Consider the following 20,443-nt stretch of genomic DNA (forward strand, 5'->3'; position numbering starts at 1 on the left):
GTAACTCGTGCGCCATGCTCATCGTACACACGGCCAAGGAATTTGCAAGCGTACGCTTCTGGGATTATAGTTGGACCTCGAATCGTATACCTATAAGAATATGCATATCTATGTACGTATTACGCAAACTGCAATAGCCGTGCTCACTTTCCACTTGCCTAAAAGTATCTTTGTATTTATGCCCTGGTTTCATCATTACTCACAATCAATTTCCCGCAATGAACTCTTCTCACTTCTTCAACTTGTCAAATTTGTAAAAAGTGTATACAATTTTCAAATCTCTGCCGTAAATTTCGGGCGTACAGACGCGTTATGACAATTTTCTATTCGGTTACTTCGGTCCGGCGAGCCTTGAGGGAAACCTTTTTGAGCCTTGAGTATACCTCGAGTATGTATTTCAACGCGGCAAGTCCGCATCGTAACACCTACCGTAATAGGCGTGCTCGTAATACCTACTCACGTGAACGTTAAAGATAAATAAACTCGTCAAAAACTAAAATATTACCGGAATGGGGGTAGTAAGTAGTTACAAAGAAAAGTTGAAAATCGCTGATAACGGTACAAAGTATTTACGTTCCGTCGACTAAATAATTCTATGCTCGAAACAAGTGGACCTATTCTACATCATACATCCCCGGTAGCAGATTAAGTCTCCAATTAGACCATTCCATGTATGCAATCTAATTTGTAATTATCTTGCCGCTATAGATCTGGAGAATTCTTTTTCATTTCAGATGCAACTATTTTCTAAAAATAAAGTAATTTTAGTTGAAATCTTTGCTTTTACATTTAGAATACTTTCAAAAGTATACGCCAACGAACATAATTAATATCAGTGCAGCACGCACACACACACGCACGCCGTATAAACGCACCACGTTACGGATCTTTTACACAGCTTCTCGAAACACTCTACACCAATCGGAAAGACAATTTCAAAATGAGGAATTGCCGCGGATAAAAATGATCAAAGACTGCGGTGACACTGAATTTTTAGGTATTTATTTATTACTTTGTAGTTGTATTATTATTATTATCATTACTGTTATTATCGTTATTAGTATTATTAGTGATAGCAGTAGTAATCGTAGGAGTAGCAATAATTGTAGCAGTAATGGTAAGTAGTACTGATGAAGAATCAATATATTTACAAAATGTCTTAACCAAAGACTAACACTGGATAATTTGTATTTCCTTATTTTTTGTCAACACGATTATGCTGACGGTCAAGAATTACTTGATGTCTATTGCCACAGATCTCGTCATTCACGATACTCAACAGTTTTGCACAACAGTTTTATATCTCAAATTTAAACATCACACGAGTAAACGTTATGAAAATTACGCTACGTTTAATTGTACGGCCTTTTCGGATGATAAAGTTTAGAAACTTTCCAAAGAATAGCACTGTCGAATTATCATGGTTGTTACCCGACGGCATAAGCATCAATGTAATCTATTTCTAGACACACAAGTCAGCAATAAATAGAATAATTTTCTAGAACAAAGAACAATAATTTACCTGAATAGCATTTAAATAAACGGTACTATTTTTCTATCGGCCAATCAATGAGCTAATTACATTGGTAAAGGATATTACTTGGCCAGACGCTCGCATATACGGGGTAAACTGATGAGGTTTAGTTATAAGTATGTTACTTAAATAATGAGATATAATGCGATTTTGTTTTTTCGGTGACCTTTATTTATAAAAAATTAATGTACAGTAATTAAGGGAGCGCTGTTAGCCAATCCTCGGTTGACAAATTATTATAAACACTAATGCTTGTTTCAAACAGTGTCATCCGAATAGACCTAATTTTCTACAAGGAAACAATGTGGACATAAGGACGTGCCAATTGTCGGGGGACACGGTAATGAGAATGGCAATGATTTGAATGAAGGATGATTTTAAAATGATAAAACTCACACGTACGATGAAATGAGACCACGCAAAATCTTGCAATGCGCGTTTGGCTTGCTTACTTTTAATTATGTGTGTACTTCTGTTTGCGTTATTTATTATTATTATTATTAATATTCTTATTATTATCCCCTCCTAAATTGCTAGCTACAAAGAATCGGAAACTAGCTTAAAAGGACGTTGCAAGGCCGATAACGGATGTAAACATTGTTTCCCTAAATCTGTATTCATTAGATATTCATCTGGCATATACTACGGCCCAATCTTACCATTCGATCAACGGTTTCAGTTTCATTTGGAAGTCATGTATGGAAGTTATTAACGAAGTTCGCGGAGAGAAGAATGGAAAGAAAACTTGCCTATTACAGTAACAAATCGGTTACATCGCAACTTATTAGATGTTGCAAGAGTTCTCATACATACATATGCGAATAACATCTAAAATACATTTCAAAGTCGTTAGAGCCCAATTATTCAATCCACCTTGTCAGTACTCAGTTTCATTCCCATGCACGGTTGAACTTGAGAAATTGGCACCAAATTGATTTACACATGTATGTATGTATGTATGTATGTATGAATGTGTATACATTTATAGGTATATACACGTGTTTTTTTGTAACACGAAAATCATGAGGTTCAATATTAGTTTCCGTAGTAAACATAAACAACTGATAATAAGGATGGGTTATAAAACGGCGTGTACTATAATAATGACTAAAAATATATTCTGCGGTACAGATTGTGGTACAAAAAAAAAGTCTTACTCGAACAAAAAAAGTGACAGTAAAAACAGTAAGCGTTATGCAGATGTAATTTCGCATCGATAGTCAATATAAGTATCTAATTGTCATTTGTCACACGTACCTAAACGTCATACTTTATAACAAGGCTTAGGGCGTTACTTAATCTCCGGTGAATATTCGAAAAAGAAAATAACACTAAAAATGAATCTACCTATATCTGCCTCAGTCATGAATACACGGCAGAAAAATTATTCATCAATTGCACCGACTGATGTTCTCTGATATATTTTTTTTTCTTTCTTTTATTCGGAAACAAAGATACCAGCTTGCAACGTTATTCCAAGTTGTCCTCACTTGTATTATCGATTGTGGATGGCTCCGCAGGTTTATGTATTCATAATAATAGAATTCTTTCTTACAAGGACTTAATGTCTTATAGGGTGGCTGGGGATAGGGTTAGGGATCTGGGGGGAAGGTCTTAAGGTCCTAAATATTGTTCTAATGAACATTAGGGAATTCACTTCTTTTTGTTTTTGTTGTTGGCACCTCGTGGTGGTGTGACGGGTCGTCCAGCGTTTAAACCACCGTAAGTAAACTTTCGTTTATCAGCGGGCTTGAGAATCTGAAAGCTGCACATCAGAGTCTCATCCACGGACATCATAGCGCCCGCATTGTCAAATTCACCGCAATAGTTTGGCGCAGAAAATAATGTAACCAATTGACGTTTAGCGAAGAACTCGTAGCCATCTTCAACAACCTAGAATGAAAAACAATAATTACAATTATCAATATTTTCAGTTTAAGCAGAACATGTATTTTCAAATTCATGATCCTAGATTAGACGTGGAATTCTTAAAAGCGGTTCGCTGTTGTTGCTGATGTAGTGTGTTAATTATTGCTTCAGAATGACATTTTGTACATTGGCTTATCATCTGAATAGGAAAATGTTTAAAAAAATAAAAGTAGAAACTGAATTCAGGAGAAAAAATATTAAATCCTGGAAATGTTTACCGTAATGCTTGTAGAATAGCAAATTTCATCACATTGAAATGTTCACAGCAGTGCATGCAGCACTTTTGAGTAACCTTTTTATTACAGACTTAATTTTGGATAGACTTGTCCAAATTTATTCTTTGATATACTGATATTAAAAAGAACCGCAAGAGAAATAATTTTTCTGTTTAGTGTGGAATTAAGCTGCCTTCAGTATGTCACTCTGTTTTTGCAGTCAACATGAACGCAAAGTAACTAACTTATTCGATGCTTTTGAAATGAACGTCATGCTATTTTATGTGAGACTTTAGTGGATCAAGTATTTACATGAAAAATTTCGTGAGTCAATCTACATGTATGGTGTTAATAATATAACAGATAAATGGCAAAAAGTAAACAAGAGTCTGAAGATTTGGTACATTTTTTTTTGCATAATCAGGAACGAAGTTTTCATTCCCTAGGCACTAATTTCTTGGGGTTACGTAACGCTACAATAACTGGCTATTATTAGACTCTAAATTGAATACTGCATGACATTTTCGACATCTTTACTGAACACACTAGTTTTTATGACTAAGATTAAATGCTCTCAGTTCAAAACAGAATTAAATATATCTTACAATTAGAGGCTACTTAAAATTATGAAACTAAAAATCTGACAATGTTAACTTTTTAGTCAAGGACCAGAAAATGTTAATTCCTTGTATATTGTTGATTGAAAAAGAAAATAATGGTTATGAACAAAAAAAAAAAAAATGACGCAAGATATTAAGTGAACAATATTCTGCTGTGATAATTTAACTGCAATGAATGTCGCGAGGTTATTTACCTGATGAGCTCGACAGATGAGATCAAAATCATGTTTATGTAAAAATTTGGCAACGACTTCTGCACCAAAAGTAAATGAAACACCACGATCGTTTTCACCCCAACCCATTGTATCTTTGTCCGGATCCGACCATAGCAGATCGCACAATAAGCCTTGATCAGGTACATCGGTGGGTCGCATAATACGTCTTATTTGCTCCATGCTCTGGAGATCCGGACTTAAGCCTCCGTGACAGCAGAAGATTTTTTCGTCAACAATTGCTGCGACTGGCAAGCAGTTAAAACAATCGGTAAATGTTTTCCATAGTTTAATGTTGTACCGACGCTTACCTGCAAGACAAACAATCATAAATTGAATAAAATTTTATTAATTTGTTCTTTAGCGGAACAATGCAAGCTACTAATAATCAATAATAATTTGATAAACATAATGAACCTTTAGAGGAGGAGATAACAAATTGCAGTTCTTACAAAGTATAATTTTAAGTGTCAAAGACAAATTAAAAGAATGAAGCATTGTGAATTGAATCCAGTCTTTATTTACTTTGTGTGTCAAAGCTGTAAGCTTCCTATGCTGCATCATATTCATTTACTTTCTATGCAGACACATTAAATTGGGATTAAAAGAATATGAAATATAAGGCTGAATAATTTGATAAACAATTGAAAAAAAAAAAAAAAAAAAACGGGTATAGAACACGAGCGATAATGTCAAACGAGTTTATCCTTCACTAATTACAAGATAGAAGTAGGATTGCATTATCTCTTATCAGTTGTCAGAAGCGATTGCTTCTTGTAATCAAAACTCGCAAATATCAGTTGAATTTGATGATTTACTCAAAAGATAACTAAATTGGATCTACAATTAAAATAACTATCAAAATTACTGCAAGCAAAACCAAATGATACATAGTAAAATTACCCATGTACGTAAAATCATGAGATAACTCAGAAGTGTGTTTTTCAAACAGACATATTTTAACAAAAATTGCAAGTAATTACTTTCAAAACATGTTATCTTGGTAAACAATTCTTAGTTAAAAAGTATATTTCCAACGCAGTGGAAAAAATGAAAATCAAACCACATTCCAACACCGCAACCTTGCTTATTTTCTGACAGACAAAAATAAATGCGATATACTGAATTTTTTTTTTACATTTTTTTAATCTCACTCAATCTCTTCTATTTATCACGAAGCTGATATATTTTACTAAATGCATGTGTGCCCAACAGATGAGGGATACGAGAAAGCAGTGAAACTACTTCTTTATCCTGTTTGTGAGAAATGAAACACAGGGGTTTCGATGGGAGGTAGTTGAGTAATTTCGGCGAGGAATAAATTTCCTCAAAACGAAATAAAGAACAAAGAAAACAAATATTATATGACAAAAAGACTCACACTCATCGTAAAAGCCATATATCCTGTTGATTGATGCACATTCGTGATTTCCTCTAAGCAAAAAGAAATTTTCAGGATACTTGATCTTGTAGGCGAGCAGAAGACAGATTGTCTCCAAAGATTGTTTCCCTCTGTCTACATAGTCGCCCAGAAATAAGTAGTTACTCTCTGGTGGAAAACCTCCGTATTCGAAAAGCCGCAGCAAGTCATAGTACTGTCCATGAATATCCCCTGAGAAAAAAAAGTTGAATGAATTACCAAGATTTGTATTCTCTTTCTGGTGAAACATATTTGTTCAACTGGTTTTACCACAATAATTTGCTACTGTCTAAGAGTAGTACGCATATTTATTTTTATTGCCAATATGTTTAAATTTATATGTTATATTTAGATGAAGCTCATAAGCTATAGAAACGCTCCGACAGACAACATGGAAATTAAGCTGAAAGAAATACGACTGGTTTTGATGATCCACTGTGTGGATCATAATGAAATTAAATTGAATCATATGGCACGTTTGACCATCAAAATATCTATCTACGCATCTGATGATGCGCATTGGCATGTCTTAATGCTATGAGTAATAGTTAATACATGCAGCATTTATATACTGGCACACTTACTTAAAATAAACCTCACACAAAGAAAAATGTGTATAAATTTAGGTGTGAAGGTATTTGACAGATATTAGCCAATGCGCAAATTGAATATATGGTTAATGAAGGAAAATGAATTATTAAAGCCTTCCGAATGTTAATCTGTCAATTACAATGAAAAAATATGTCAATCAAAAATCTACAGAAACCAGAACTGATAAGTAATATTGTAGTATTTTCGATAGGAATAATGCATATGATTTAATTATGTGATACATGTAGTATTGAAATCAGTAGATACAAAATCGTCATGTAAAAACAACGTAACATGCGTATTTTAGGTTTTATCCAATCACCTTGGCAACGTTTGCTTAACACAAGCGATAAGATACAAAATTAATTTTTTTTTTGCTCTTTTTCCAAGTAATGAATAATATTTGCATACACTGAAACAACATCTGTTTCCTGAATGTCATCTCTTTGCATCCGTGCAATACCTGTAAACATTTACGTAAAATCCACAATACCCTAAATTTTAATTTTCCTTCACATTTGAAGCGTACTCAAGTTTCTAGATAATTTATTTGCAGTATAACAGTGATAATGTAGATAAAAAGTAGTTTTGTTAGAGCAATGAAAATATGTAGTTGAATAACGTGTCGGCAATTTTGATGACACATAAGTCTTATTTCTGAAAGTGATAAGAGAGGAAATAAACAATAGTAAATTGGTAGGTGGTTACACAGATTATTAATCCCAATAAGTAATAAAAGAAAACATTGACAAGTTACGTTTGATTTGGGTCATATTAATGTCAAAATAAAAATAAACAAAGTCACAAATCAGGAGTCTGTAAAGTTGTTGATTCTGTGTACAAAAATAGAAGTTTATGTTGTAAGATAAACAAGGTGAATATGTAGGACAAGTAGGTAGAGCAGAGGTTGGTAACACGAAAACTTACCACAAATTTTCAAGGGAGCCTCCAATTCGAGTAAGATGGGCTGGGATAGAAATATTTCACGAGATTTGAGGCAGAGGCCTCGAATTTCGCCCTCGGTCAGCTGGACATTTTTACCAGGTCGAGCTCCCCGCACTAGAAGGTAAAAGAGAGGACAAGTAAGATATTAGAATTAGAATAATGATCGAGCGTAATCGCGTTTCGGGACCTCGCCCAAAGCTAGCGGATTCACCGCGGTTGTCAACGCCGTTTTTTGTAAACAAACTATTCCGGCGCTCCCGCTTCATGTACCTAATTTTAATCCCCGTTGCGTAATCGTTAAATAGCAAAAAAGCACACCTCCTCAGCGTCCCGCTTTCATTGATTCAAACACGTTATTCGACTGACGAAAATTTGATCTGTAGGTCGGGCAGGATAGGAGAGTTTCGCAACGCATACACCTACGGGGCATCGATTAGGTTTACCTTCTAAGAGCCGGGCTATGATGCTGTCGATGTTCAATTTATCAGTCTCAGCCATCGGCCTGGGGTTTCGGGCGAGTCCCGGGCTTCACACGGAGCACCTTGCGCTAAGGATGGTCACTGATTTTCCTGGATTTCACCGGGCACTCACTCGCGTTCGCGGATTATACAAGGTACTCGCAATGGCCGCCCGGACAAGCGCACGATCCCCCTTCCCTTCTCTCGGCTCTACGGCGGCGACGGCGACCAACCTCTTCGAGTCTCGACACAGCCAAGATTGCCAAGTGCCGGGCGATCGTTTACGTCACGTTGCCTATGCTGCCGCACAAGCTTGACGATTTCTGATACCAAATCCTGGAACGATTGGTGCAAACTTTGTACCGAAGCGATATTTCCTCGGGCAAAGTACAGAATTTGCTTCTAGCCGGCTCAAACTTTATCAACTTTATCGAAGATCCATTCAATCGTTCCGGTCAGAAGGTATTTTCTTCTCCAACTGTTGGCAGCCATGATTGGCGTCTGTAGTTCGTCAGCAGGGGGCCAAAAAAAAGCACTACATACGCGTCCGTAGTATAATCGCAATTGTGTTCTCAGATCTACGAACTAACCGAACAGTGCCCGATTTTCGTTTCATGATTAAGAATTGGGGGTATTTTAAACGTTCAGTAATTATTTCCAACCATTCGGTTGATCCGAGCCTCGCGCCGAGCTCGATATTCTTTAAGCAGAAACCCAGGTTTTCTTTGATAAATTTTCCTATGGTATGAGATTTTGAATCACCAGACTGTCACATCAAAGCAGACGCGCATATTAAGAAAGCAATTAATTAATTAAAATTTTTGGTCACCTTACGTTGAATGAACTGCTACAATGACTAAAATGACAGAATATTTATTCAGCGTGAAAAATAAACACTAGGGTGAAATTCCCATACAATAGCGAGATAACGAGAAAATTGAAAATTTGGTGCGGCGTAGAAAGTAGAAAAAAAAAATAGCCGTCAAAGTTGCCTGTGGTTTATTCGACGGGCTGACCTTGTCTCCAATTGGCCCTCCGGTTCTTTTAGGGTGTCCAACTACCAATCGTATTTCAGGATCGCACCACACACACCCCCGCAACACCACCAACATTAAAACATTTCAGTCTCGTTGAAATAAGTATATATCGCAACGAATTTTCGCCATTCGAGGGTTGTTGGTTGGCGCGAATCGCGTGCGTACCTATTTCATTGATATATAACTACCAGCGATCTATATATTCGCGATATATCCTGGGAGGTAAACGTATTAGAAACGGAATATAATGCCTGAAAACGGAGTAAGTGTGTTTTTCACTCTGCCAACACTGTTTTTCTCATAGACAAAGCTAAATCACGCTGTTAACGATTCTACGCTCTCTTTGTTTTCCGACTTCTAGTTGAACGGGGACCACGTCGTTGACGGTGGAGTGCCGCATGACAACGAGGAAGAGAATGTCGAAAATGACGTGCACTTTGAACCTATTATTTCACTACCAATTATCGAAGTCTCAAACAACGAGGAGGACGAAGTTGAGCTGATAAAACTGTGAGTTTTCGTTGCTTCTTTTTGCCAAGTAGTCGCATTGATTTGCAAACTGCAGCGACTGCAGGATGTCGAGGGGACAAAAATTGATTCGAAGTGCCACAGTCTCTGAAATTTTGTGTTATCTTTCAATTGTATTAGGAGAGCCAAACTGTATCGTTACGACTCGAGCGATGGTTTATCAAAATGGAAGGAGAGAGGTACAGGGGAAGTCAAACTCTTGAGACACAAAACAAAAAGTACTGTGAGGGTAGTCATGCGCAGAGACAAAACTCTGAAGATATGCGCAAACCATTTTGTTACACCGTGGATGGAGCTCAAACCAAATTGCGGAAGTGATCGGGCTTGGGTTTGGAGTGTCCTAGCCGATTTTGCTGACGAAGAATTAAAGCCAGAGCTACTCGCTATTCGCTTTGCCAATGCTGAAAGTAAGTTTCCGTCTTTTCATTTGATGGGCCTGTTAAATAGGATATCTGCAAACACCTCTGGCAATTCTATATCATTAGTTATAATTACTATTAGATGCATATTATTAATGTTAGACTTTTCTCCAAGATGCTACAATGTGGAAAGATGCGTTTGAAAAAGCCAAGAAAATAGTGGGCTCAGAATGTGAAATTTATGCCGGTAAAACTGGTGTCGATGAACAAAAGGATGACAGTTCAAGTGAAGCTAGCTACAGTGATGTTAGCTACTGTGAAAGTAGTGATAATGAGAATCAGACAAGGGAATCCAAAGAAGTGCAAGAAGATAAAAAGGATAAACCGGAGGTAGCTGAGAAGGAAGATCATGTAGAAAAAGTATCTAACGAGGCCAAGTCTGAGGAGGAGGCAAAGGAAGTAGAGGGCCAGCTGGCAAAGCTGTCTGTGAAGAATATCGACCAAGACAAGTAACGAATAAAACTAAACTTTGAAATTAGAAAAGCTGGAACGAACATTCCGAGATGCATGTTAAAATTAAGAACGATCATACATCGTGAAAATATGAACATTATTGGCAATTCAATACAAGCGTTGAACAAATTTTCGGTTTGTTAATTGAAACGATATTTATACAGATGTTATACATATAAACGTTTGTGATTCTTGTATTTGCATTTTATTCTCTGCTTGGTTCTTTCTTTCTCAATGAAAATGAGAAAAACAAGTCACAGTTCACGCAGGGATCTGTTTGAAATACTTGTTAGGCTTTCTAGAACAACGCAATAATCAACTGAATAAAACATATTATAAAACTGATCTGAGCAGTGACTTGGAGCAAGCCTTGGCAAGCTCTGGAATGAAGTTTTCAAATCTACAATGGGTGGGATCTGATTTTAAAAAGATATGTTATGTATACACGTATAACCAAACTTATTAGTCACTGACTTTAATATTTGGTATATGTGAGCATTTTTTTAAATGATTAATATAATTACTGATCCAACCGAATGGGTTAGTTGAAAGTTTTTACTGACGCAACATGAATGTATTTAGAATTTAGTGATAAAATTTGTAATCATATTATATAATATAAACGACATATCGTTGTATATTTATATTAACATAAAATGTGTGCCCTTGAAAAAGTTTTGTTCTATTTACTGCATTCTAATTACTATCAAATTGATTGAGAACTCCAATGCCTAGTAACTTCGGGATTTTACACACATTCGGTATTTTATTATTTGTTTCTCTATCTCCGGCGAATAATATAATTAATCCACTGGTATACGTATTTTAACAGCTACATGAAATAGAGAAATTACAATGTAAAGGGTTTTGTTACTACATCACAAACAGTTGGGTATTGCATGATATGTTTCCTCGTTTTTATTTATTCGGCATATTGTACAGAGACTTGAAAATATTATCGTACCGGTACTTTCATTTAATGTACTGATCAATTTCTGCAAGATATATCTACATATATTTATATCATAGTTTAACTATTTGCAAATTCACCTGTTTTGACCTTGCGCCACATGTAGCTAACTGAAGAGGGCTACTAAGTCACAAAATGACTTGATACTTCAGTTGTGGTATATATTTTTTTCCATTAGATTGATGTAATCTCTACAAATTGATGGCAGTCTTGAGCTCTTATAGGAAAATTTACATCTCATATGGCATACAGGAATCGGGTATTACGGAAACTTTCATGTCTCATTGTTCGAAACAGCCAAAGAGGACCAAAATATCTTTGGGGAAACTTAGTTTTGTTTACAAAGATGCGTAGAGAAGAGTAACAAACTTATGGATCTTCTGACTGTTGATAAGGAGTTCTCATAGGAATGTACATATTCACAAAGACAAGACTTCAATTTGGCTGAAGAGGTTCGTTCGAATTATCACAGTGCAGAATCATCAATAGTTCGATTCATTCAAGTAAGGCTCTTTAAAGTCTCAACTAGTTTCATAAATGCTCTCAATGAATAATCAATTATTAATCAAAAAATTAAAGTTCATCTCTGTGTGCGAATGATTGTAAGATGTTACGCCTTTCTTCCATATTGCGTTTCTTGTCCTTGGATATCTTTCCTTTCAATAATCCCTCTAGTCTCGATTGTTCCAACTGTACAAACACATCGCCTCTTTCCATTATTCGCTCCATCGTCTTTACATAAACTTGAGCCGCCTTTCGATGTTCTTCGGGCAATGTTTCTTCAAAAATTTTCGCTTTACTCAGTATTTCCTGTGGGAATAAACATTAATTTTTTTTTAATCAGCTCATTCAGTATTCCATGAATAAAGTTTCATGAAACACTTGATGACATTGTACTCTTGATTAACTTATGCTACTAAGAAATTTCCATTATACCTGTCTCTCCTTATCCTGACTACTTTTAAATTCTTCCGCCAACCTATCGAGCTGTTCAACACATCCTGGCAATCCCAAATAGACATCTGATCGTGCTCTAATAAATCTTTTTAAATTTTCAGCAGTAAAATCAGAATCTAATTTCTGAACAAATGGTATAGGTTCGGATTTTCCTTGCAAGAACAAACGAACAGCAGGAAAATCGTCCTTAGTTATACCATAGCGCTGTGCCAAGTCGGAATTTTCTTTTTTCCCATAATCTTTGATGCCAACTTCTGCTACCAAAAGATCTGCAGAATCTTTTGTTGCTGCAGCAACTTTGGCAAACTCCTCGTGTTTTTCACCATAGGGAAAAGCCACGTCAAATTTAACTAGAGCTACTTTAAATTTCGGAATTACCTGAAACAATAATTAATTGCTAAACGTATAGTGGAAAGAAAAAGATTATTATTTTTCGTCGCTATTTGGGTAATAGACATAACAACGACATTGAGTAGAAATGGAAATCGTCGTCTTATCGATTGATTATAATCAATCCATTCGCAAAATAATACATTCAATGAAGTTGACTAAAAATAATGCTTGTAATCAATCTGTTCATCTACTACTAGGTCACAACAAAAAATCTCGAATTATTCGATCCGTGAGAATGCGAAGAAAAAGTATTACCTTTACGCATAATTAAGTAGTGAAATTTTATCGACATCTTCCAAATAAAAGAAGTAAAACGATCTGAAATTACCTTATCAAATGAGTGAGAGTCGAGGGGTACGCATCCCTTGCAATCCTCGTCACTGGATTGACCCAACCCCGCGACGGCAAGTACGAAAACTGCATAATACAGGAGCATTGTTATTCAGCTAGACTAGTTATACGGTTCGCTCTCCGTCTTCTTCTTCCCGGTCTTTTCCGCGCTCTGCAAGCCGGCGTCTGGCGTGTCGGGTTCTCTTTACTCTCTGGAATCTACTTGTTGTTTACTTTTGACATTTAACACCTGCTTTCCTCTGGCTCTCCCGTCTTCGTTGCTACGCTGTCACGCTGCCGAATGTACACGAGCCACCGCTTACTTGTGATATGCGGTTGAAATGTCGAATCAGAAACGGCCACGGATGTACGCCTATGCCTTGCGAGTATCCACGATGCGCCGACGAGACGCGCGCCGCTCGCCGAACCGCTGCTAAACAATGCAAATTGTCACACTTACAATTAATTAATAGGTAGTTGCCTACCTCTGGCAGGTAAAACGTACGTAACGCGGGGTGACTGACACGTGGGGAATATACCGTGAATAGTTCAATTCTGTTGGCTTTTTTCATATGGATAAGAAAAAAAAATAATAATTTATATCCCAGAGGAAGGAAAAAATTTGACGATTGGAACGAAGTATTTTAGGCTCGGACATTCTGTGACTAATCCAATTTCATTCCTATTGTTATATCGTCAGCAATAGAAATTTTTGGGTAAACTAATCATATTCGTTATCAAAATTATACTCGATTGGCGAAATCTTTTTACCGTTTGGTAAAGATAACGGAAAAAATGCAAAACAAAGATGATTTTTTTGTTAAATGTAATACAAATGTACATACCTATCAAGTAATTACAAATAATTTAATCGGTCGGTAATCCACATGATATATTTAATCCCGATGGTTTGTTGTCGCTTAAAATGATGCGATGCTATAGTGAGGAAAATTATTCATTGCTGTCGTCCAGCGAGCTAAATTTATTTCACAAAAGTAATGCATAAATGAGAAGTTTGCACTTTGCATGAAACAGGACGTACCGTTCGAGTCTTTGTATAGTATGCGTAGTAAATTATTCCTCAAAAACTGCATAGAATATCTTTTCTATATCTGTATACGTAGCCGTATACATCGGTGAATACATCATAGGAGCAATTTGAATGCACTGTATACTAGTGCAGTGCATTCGTGCCGTTCACACTGCACGCTGAAGAATTACGTTCGTAGATTTTATCGTCTACGTATAATTATAGGTAACAACTTATAAATCGCGATATCATAAGTCGTAAGACATAAATATTATATTTATACACCTGCGTACTACGTCTACCTATATCATACCGCATCGTGTGCCACTGCGTTTAAAAAGACTTATCTAATTAGATAATTATTATTCCACAATTTTCCTTGATCTCATTTTAAAGTAAGTAAAAATAGCACACAACTGACAATGAACTCGCGCTTCTGAACATCCGATGCTGCAATGTGTTAATTGAAAATTCACACTACAATTTGATAAATTATGTACGATTTTCAAGAGAATTAGTTGAAAGTCTAATCCTTGATAAGGGTTTAATTTTTTTCATGAACAATATATTTGCAGACACTCTGTTGCTGTGCATCTTGCTTTTATTGCACGTAAACAAAGCTATTGTTTTACATAAAATAAGATCCGAGAGGTGAAGAAAATGTGATGAATTACCTCATCTAGGTATTTCATCAAGTAACGGTTAATTGGCGGTTTGGGATTTTGGTAATTCAAGCCCAAAGTCACTATGAATGAATATTTTATTCTTGAGGACGTAAATGACTGAATTACAACATGATATCGTGTGGTTAATGCACATACACATACGTATTGTAATACAGGCTTTTGGCTCGCTGATGAGAGGTCAGGTGTCTGGAGCGGAAGCAGTGCATCCATCCTTGGATTTTGATGAGGAACGAAGATCTTCAGAAAGTGCAGAGCTAGACGAGGATATTTTAGAGTCACCGGCACTGCATCCACCACGGAACAGTCTTTCCTCTTCAAGAAAATAATCTCGCAATTCCAGCAATTTCAAGGTATGTGCCTCTGAAAATGATGTAAATTGTGCGAAAGATTCTAATTCAATTAATAAAATGATAAAAACGTGGCGAAATTGGGGAAAAAAAACTTTAAAATAACCATATTATAAGAATAAACGATAAGCGTATCCCGAAATTATTTTCACAGAGACTGTGACAATCATACTTCTTTAATAATAATCAGTAAGCAGTTTTCACAACTTTGAACGAGATAGCTTTTTGAACCATCCTTAGATCGCATATCGACCTCTTCGTTGTTGAAAGAAGAAGGATTTCAAAAAAAAGATCACAAAGAATTTTGCTATTCGAGATTCCACGCTCTTGAGATCGCAATTCGGAGCGTCAAATTGCGGTGCACAATGCATTTTCACTCGCATACCTAACTATAACTATATGGCGGTGATTAATAACTGGAAAAGTAATTTTGGCAGCTTCACATTTACAGTGGCGTTTCAAAGAAGGTAGTAGTGATAACTCTTTGCCCGTGCGGTGCGGCATGTGTTACATATTATAAGCAACTACATGAGAATATCACAAGAATTTCGGAAAGAAAGACCCATCTTATTTTTTACATACCGTGAAGATCTTCCACCATAGCAAGATCTCCTCCAAAATCTTTTGGTAAACACTTTTGTGGTATATGGTCGTATACTTCAGAAACGTCTCCAGTGTAAAGATGAAGCTGTAACGGAAAGAACAAAAATTTATGCCTCTTCTGCTAGTTATGGCAACCTATAGAACGACAAACTGATATTTCATTATATGTTCGAAAATTGAATCAATACAAATCGCTTGATTAGAACTCTACAAATTCTCGTCTCAAATTGAGCAAGGAATTTTAAGCCGGCGATTATAATTTGCTTGTCATACTTGCCTTGCTTCGAGGAGCGCCTGAGGTGACGCAACTCCTTCGAAACTTTGAAAACACAAAATGCAGCGCACGCAGGTATAATTACAATGGAAATGGCACGCAATCGCGCACAATCAGGGTGTCGAGGAAATTTTTTTATTCTTATTTTTAAATCCGAATAACACATAATAATACGCAACTTGCATGTATGTATTTTTTGTTTCCTCTGTGTACAATTATACGATCGTAATAATGACAATTTTGAAAAACTTGGTTGTGAAACTTGAATAGAGTTTTGAGATTGGAGACCAATTTTTTTCATCTCACAACTCACTCAACGCATACTAAGTCAAGACGTATCATTTCAAAAGTTACTGAGATCTTCATAAAAATATCAACGCCTATCTGGCAACACGACGAGCCAGTTTTACTTACCATATCAAACAATTCTCGCTTCATGAACGGCCTGATCAGCGAAAGGACCTTATCCATAAACCAGACAGCGTTCAAAACGTGAATTCCCTTCAGTCTAACCGGAAGTCCCTCTTGTATATACTCGAAGAATTTTCGAATACTGGACACCGAAAGTCTGGTCAAGTGGCCCAATCTGACTCCTTGCATGTCAAATAAAAATATGTATCCCGGTGAACAGCCATCCGAGTATAGACTAGCATCAACTGCCATTGCCAGGAGCTTTATTCCATCATTGAATATGTACTGGCTGGGTCGAGAGTCCGCCAGTCGATGAAAAATTATCCTGTTTCCCTGTGGATCTGGTACCGGAAGGCCGACAAATTGTCTGAAACGCAAGATTCTTCAGCTCGGAAAATTCCGTTGAATACTCCCACGAAACGTAATCTGCATATAGACGTGAAAAAGCTAAATTCAAGCTGTATGGAAAGTAACCACGCCCGCAAATGCACATTTATACATATGTAGGTAAAACCTGAATTACAAGACTGTTCGGTTACATGCCTCAATTGCATAACGGAATGTGTGTGTAACAGTTCAACCGCAGCCAAAGGAATGTCGTAACAATTTGCGAAAAACACAGCTTGTTCAATACGTTGGTCAATACACATACCTGAGCTTTAAAAGTGGAAACAGTTTTTCATCGAGCGTTCAATTTTATTAAACTTACATGTGAAGGTGAATGCACATCCAGACGATGCACGTGACGTTTAAAGGAGACGTTCGAAATTTCATTTAGATATCATTTACATATCATAGTTCAAATGGAAGGCAGATTAATGATACTCCTTGCTGGATTACGTATAGAAACATATCATTGCGTCAGGGTACAACGTTGTTTGTGTCTCATATCGATTAAGAAATTAAACGGAAAAGATGTTTGACGACTTTCACAGCCACGTAGCTACAGGAAGTTTCAGAGCACAGACATTTCCCATTAAAGGGTATCAAGACACCTATTATCGGTATTTTACTAGCTGAAGCTGAAGACTGATGTACGAATCCCGCGAGTAAGCAAAATATGAACGGCTCACCGTGTATGAATGGAATTGTTTATCGGAGTGCAGCGGTATATTATAAGAATCTGGAGTATAGTAGACGGGAGGAGAAATTGATTGGATCGCAGTATAGGTATACGGTATGTTTGTAACCTTAGAGTCCTGTTATTGGCAGCTGTGTAAATTGCACTGTAGAAGTATTAATTGCCGATTCACGAAAAAAGCTATTACGTCTGCAATTCTGGAATATTACCATGGAAAACTTTCACTTATTCATTACTCCTGACTGTTACTCTACGCGGGAAAAGATACTGTGGTAGATCATATAAAATTATCTATTTAAATGAATTAGAGCGTACTGTAAAATCTTAGGTAAATCATCTGCTATGCGGGATAACAGTTACGAATATAATTAATTTGTCAAACGTACAGTGCTCGCAATGAATGCTGCAGACATTCCATCTTGGGATCACGGTTGGCAAAAAACTCGGGAATTGTCGCCCTCATCCTGTAGTAAACACTCATGCAGCGAAGGGTGGCTTCCCTGTCGTAATAGCAGCTATGGGTGAACAGAGCCAATTGTTCGACAGGAACACCCGGGATGCCTCTGGCTTCCGTCCACTTTTGCAGATCATCCAAGACCTCATCGGTGAGTTCCGGGTACTTGGCACGAGAGTCTTGAATCGTATGTCCCAAATGCATCATGACGAAGCAGCTTGAACAACTGTTAGTTTATGTTGGCTGTTTGACCTGACGATGAGCATTCACCTCACGCTACAACACAAGTGATGGGAGAAAAATGATACCTACGGTGATTGGAGAAAATTTTTTTTTATCCTTAATGATATAAAATGACAGCCACCAACTAACGTCGTATTGTCATGTTATAATTTTAGACTCGCTTGCGTTTTGATCCTTATCTAGTATAATGGACTTCACAATTGCGGAAAGCAATGTACGCAAAACGCAGTACGATAAAACGGTTCGTGGTATCGCTCGAGCAGTTACGATCAGAGACTGACCACAGTACATGCATGCGGTTTCGACGTACGAGTATCGTAATCCAGCCTATATTCCCTGAGCAGGGTGGCAACTTCTTCTCTTCATTTAATTAAGCATTGTCTGCGCCTTTGATTTAATTCCATGCGTCACTTCTCATTCATTACTATGCGTAACTATTTCCATAATGTCCCGGTATTTATATGTCTCACGTGTTTTGCATGTGACCGTACAGCGTATATAACATACGAATTATTCCCAGTTGCTCAGTTTCGCGGACGTAGGTGAATTATTCCGAATTTAAAATGCAGTAGGCCGCGCAGTAATCGTAAACATCATTTATACGCTCGGAAACCGTATAAGTCTGTTTGAGCCGCAATAAAATTGTTCAAAACTAAATAAGTAGGATATTGTATAACAAGGAGGCAAACTCGGCGAACAAGTACACGAGGCCAGAAAAGACCGTTGCCTTCTTGTTGCAAGCGATTCTATATGTATAAACAAGAGTATGTTACACGTTTTTTCACAAAGCTCGAATTCGAAGTTCGGGTCGCGTGATGTCAGATTTGTTCGCGACAGCGCATGCGCGCAGTACTGAAAAGACCACTTTCAACTCCTAGGATTTAAATGTGGTCTTTTCAGTACTCCGCGCAGGCGCATTCATAGACTAACCCAGCCGTCTTAAAAACGGGTATTTTCTGTACGAAAAACACACGTGGAAAAACGCGTAAAACATGCTCGCGTTATATAAATATGTTTCTTTTTTTTTTACTTGGAGCACATGAAATTTGCACATTCCTTTGCCACATCATACGTCGTGCGTGAACGAGCTGTATATTTATATTTTCGAGTACAGCCTAGCAGCGATTCGCGATGTCACGCTTTGACACAAACCTCAAAACTTGTAATTAGACGATCTACTGGATTTCATCGACTACATGATCGTGGTCGTCAGTTCAACAGACGTAACGAAGTTTCAGTTCAACATACAGACAGAAGAATGAATGACCCGATTACGATTTACAATTAGTTCGTTTTCCATTCCGCTGTGTTTCCGTATTTTGATTTTTACCCCGTAATACTTACAATTACATATTCTTCGTTAGTTTGCCATATTTCCAAGATGTTAGTTCATGCCAACGATACGAACATCTTAATCCTTGAACCATATCTGTAGTTTCCAGTGTGGTAGCATGGTCCAGTTATCGCGGTTTATAGTGATACTTCGTACCTTTTTCGTATAACGCAGGTACTAGAACTAGCATTCACGTATGAACTTGTTGCGGTGTTCCTCTTCATACGCACTATTAACATATTTTGCTGTAATACCGCAGTGTCAAATTATATACTTCAGCCTATGGAGGTAAACATCAACGCATTAGCTATGCCATTAATTAATTTAATTGTCAAATTAACAGCAGCAGTTCTGCATCCATTGCGTCACGTGTACTCATATTCTGATTCAAGCCACACTGCAGATTTTCGAACAAGATATTGGGTATTCATTTTTCATCCATCTCGGAATGGAGCAAGGCCCTCAAACTTAATCTGAGCGGTACCAAACATCCCGAGATCGGATCGTCTATCGGCTGCCAATTTATCCGCCATGTATAATCGAGAACTATGTTTGGACTAGCATAAGAAACATTCCATCACAGAATTCACGGAGAACGTTTTCTCGAATCAGTATAATACGTATAGTTCGTTCGATCGGTGAAAAATCCATTTATACTTGTACGACCACAATGTAAAAAAGTTTTCCGTTTGGCACGAAAATCTATACACATGTAAAGAAACGTACCGGATAATCATGATCCGTGATCTACGATTAAGCCCCCCGATTGGTATCATAGTCGCGTGAATCACGCTTGGAGATCTACCTATACAGGGGTTTGTAAAACATAGAAACGGCAGGGCCTTCGGGTGTGAGCAATCGGGCAAACCGAATACGGAAATTGCGTGCAGCAAAGACCTTATAGTAATCCCCGCTGCTGGGTAGGGGCGCAGTGGAAAGGCCGACGGTGGACGACGTTTCCGTTCGGTAC

At 37.2% G+C, this 20,443-nt stretch overlaps 4 protein-coding genes across 7 annotated transcripts; 1 reads left to right on the forward strand and 3 right to left on the reverse strand.

The window, feature by feature from the left end:
* Positions 1–1,682: 1,682 nt before the first annotated feature.
* On the reverse strand, positions 1,683–8,292 carry LOC107224722 (serine/threonine-protein phosphatase alpha-2 isoform). The gene is made up of 5 exons (XM_015664894.2): positions 7,910–8,292; positions 7,449–7,580; positions 5,892–6,122; positions 4,493–4,821; positions 1,683–3,427 (listed from the first exon to the last, which is right to left on the reverse strand). Exons 1-5 carry the CDS (start codon positions 7,962–7,964, stop codon positions 3,188–3,190), a joined length of 987 nt encoding a protein of 328 aa, XP_015520380.1. The 5' UTR covers positions 7,965–8,292; the 3' UTR covers positions 1,683–3,187.
* A 149-nt stretch (positions 8,293–8,441) lies between these two features.
* Positions 8,442–11,889, forward strand: LOC107224723 (ran-specific GTPase-activating protein). Of its 2 annotated transcripts, none has more exons than XM_046735699.1 (5): positions 8,442–8,555; positions 8,973–9,223; positions 9,323–9,471; positions 9,610–9,896; positions 10,024–11,889. In XM_046735699.1, exons 2-5 carry the CDS (start codon positions 9,209–9,211, stop codon positions 10,359–10,361), a joined length of 789 nt encoding a protein of 262 aa, XP_046591655.1. In that variant the 5' UTR covers positions 8,442–8,555; positions 8,973–9,208; the 3' UTR covers positions 10,362–11,889. The 2 variants fall into 2 exon arrangements, with proteins under 2 accessions (XP_046591655.1, XP_046591656.1); XM_046735700.1 differs by having other exon boundaries at positions 9,000–9,223.
* Positions 11,250–13,356, reverse strand: LOC107224741 (endoplasmic reticulum resident protein 29). The gene is made up of 3 exons (XM_015664919.2): positions 13,010–13,356; positions 12,268–12,666; positions 11,250–12,141 (listed from the first exon to the last, which is right to left on the reverse strand). Exons 1-3 carry the CDS (start codon positions 13,115–13,117, stop codon positions 11,905–11,907), a joined length of 744 nt encoding a protein of 247 aa, XP_015520405.1. The 5' UTR covers positions 13,118–13,356; the 3' UTR covers positions 11,250–11,904.
* A 1,427-nt stretch (positions 13,357–14,783) lies between these two features.
* On the reverse strand, positions 14,784–20,425 carry LOC107224713 (alpha-tocopherol transfer protein). Of its 3 annotated transcripts, none has more exons than XM_015664885.2 (5): positions 19,485–20,425; positions 17,830–18,173; positions 16,366–16,729; positions 15,657–15,762; positions 14,784–15,087 (listed from the first exon to the last, which is right to left on the reverse strand). In XM_015664885.2, exons 2-5 carry the CDS (start codon positions 18,102–18,104, stop codon positions 14,906–14,908), a joined length of 927 nt encoding a protein of 308 aa, XP_015520371.1. In that variant the 5' UTR covers positions 18,105–18,173; positions 19,485–20,425; the 3' UTR covers positions 14,784–14,905. The 3 variants fall into 3 exon arrangements, with proteins under 3 accessions (XP_015520371.1, XP_046591654.1, XP_015520369.1); XM_046735698.1 differs by lacking the exon at positions 19,485–20,425 and adding an exon at positions 18,210–18,471 and having other exon boundaries at positions 17,830–18,123; XM_015664883.2 differs by lacking the exon at positions 19,485–20,425 and adding an exon at positions 18,270–18,469.
* Between the last annotated feature and the right edge of the window lie 18 nt (positions 20,426–20,443).

Source organism: Neodiprion lecontei, chromosome 3, assembly GCF_021901455.1.
Source record: "Neodiprion lecontei isolate iyNeoLeco1 chromosome 3, iyNeoLeco1.1, whole genome shotgun sequence".
Lineage (NCBI taxonomy): Eukaryota > Metazoa > Arthropoda > Insecta > Hymenoptera > Diprionidae > Neodiprion > Neodiprion lecontei.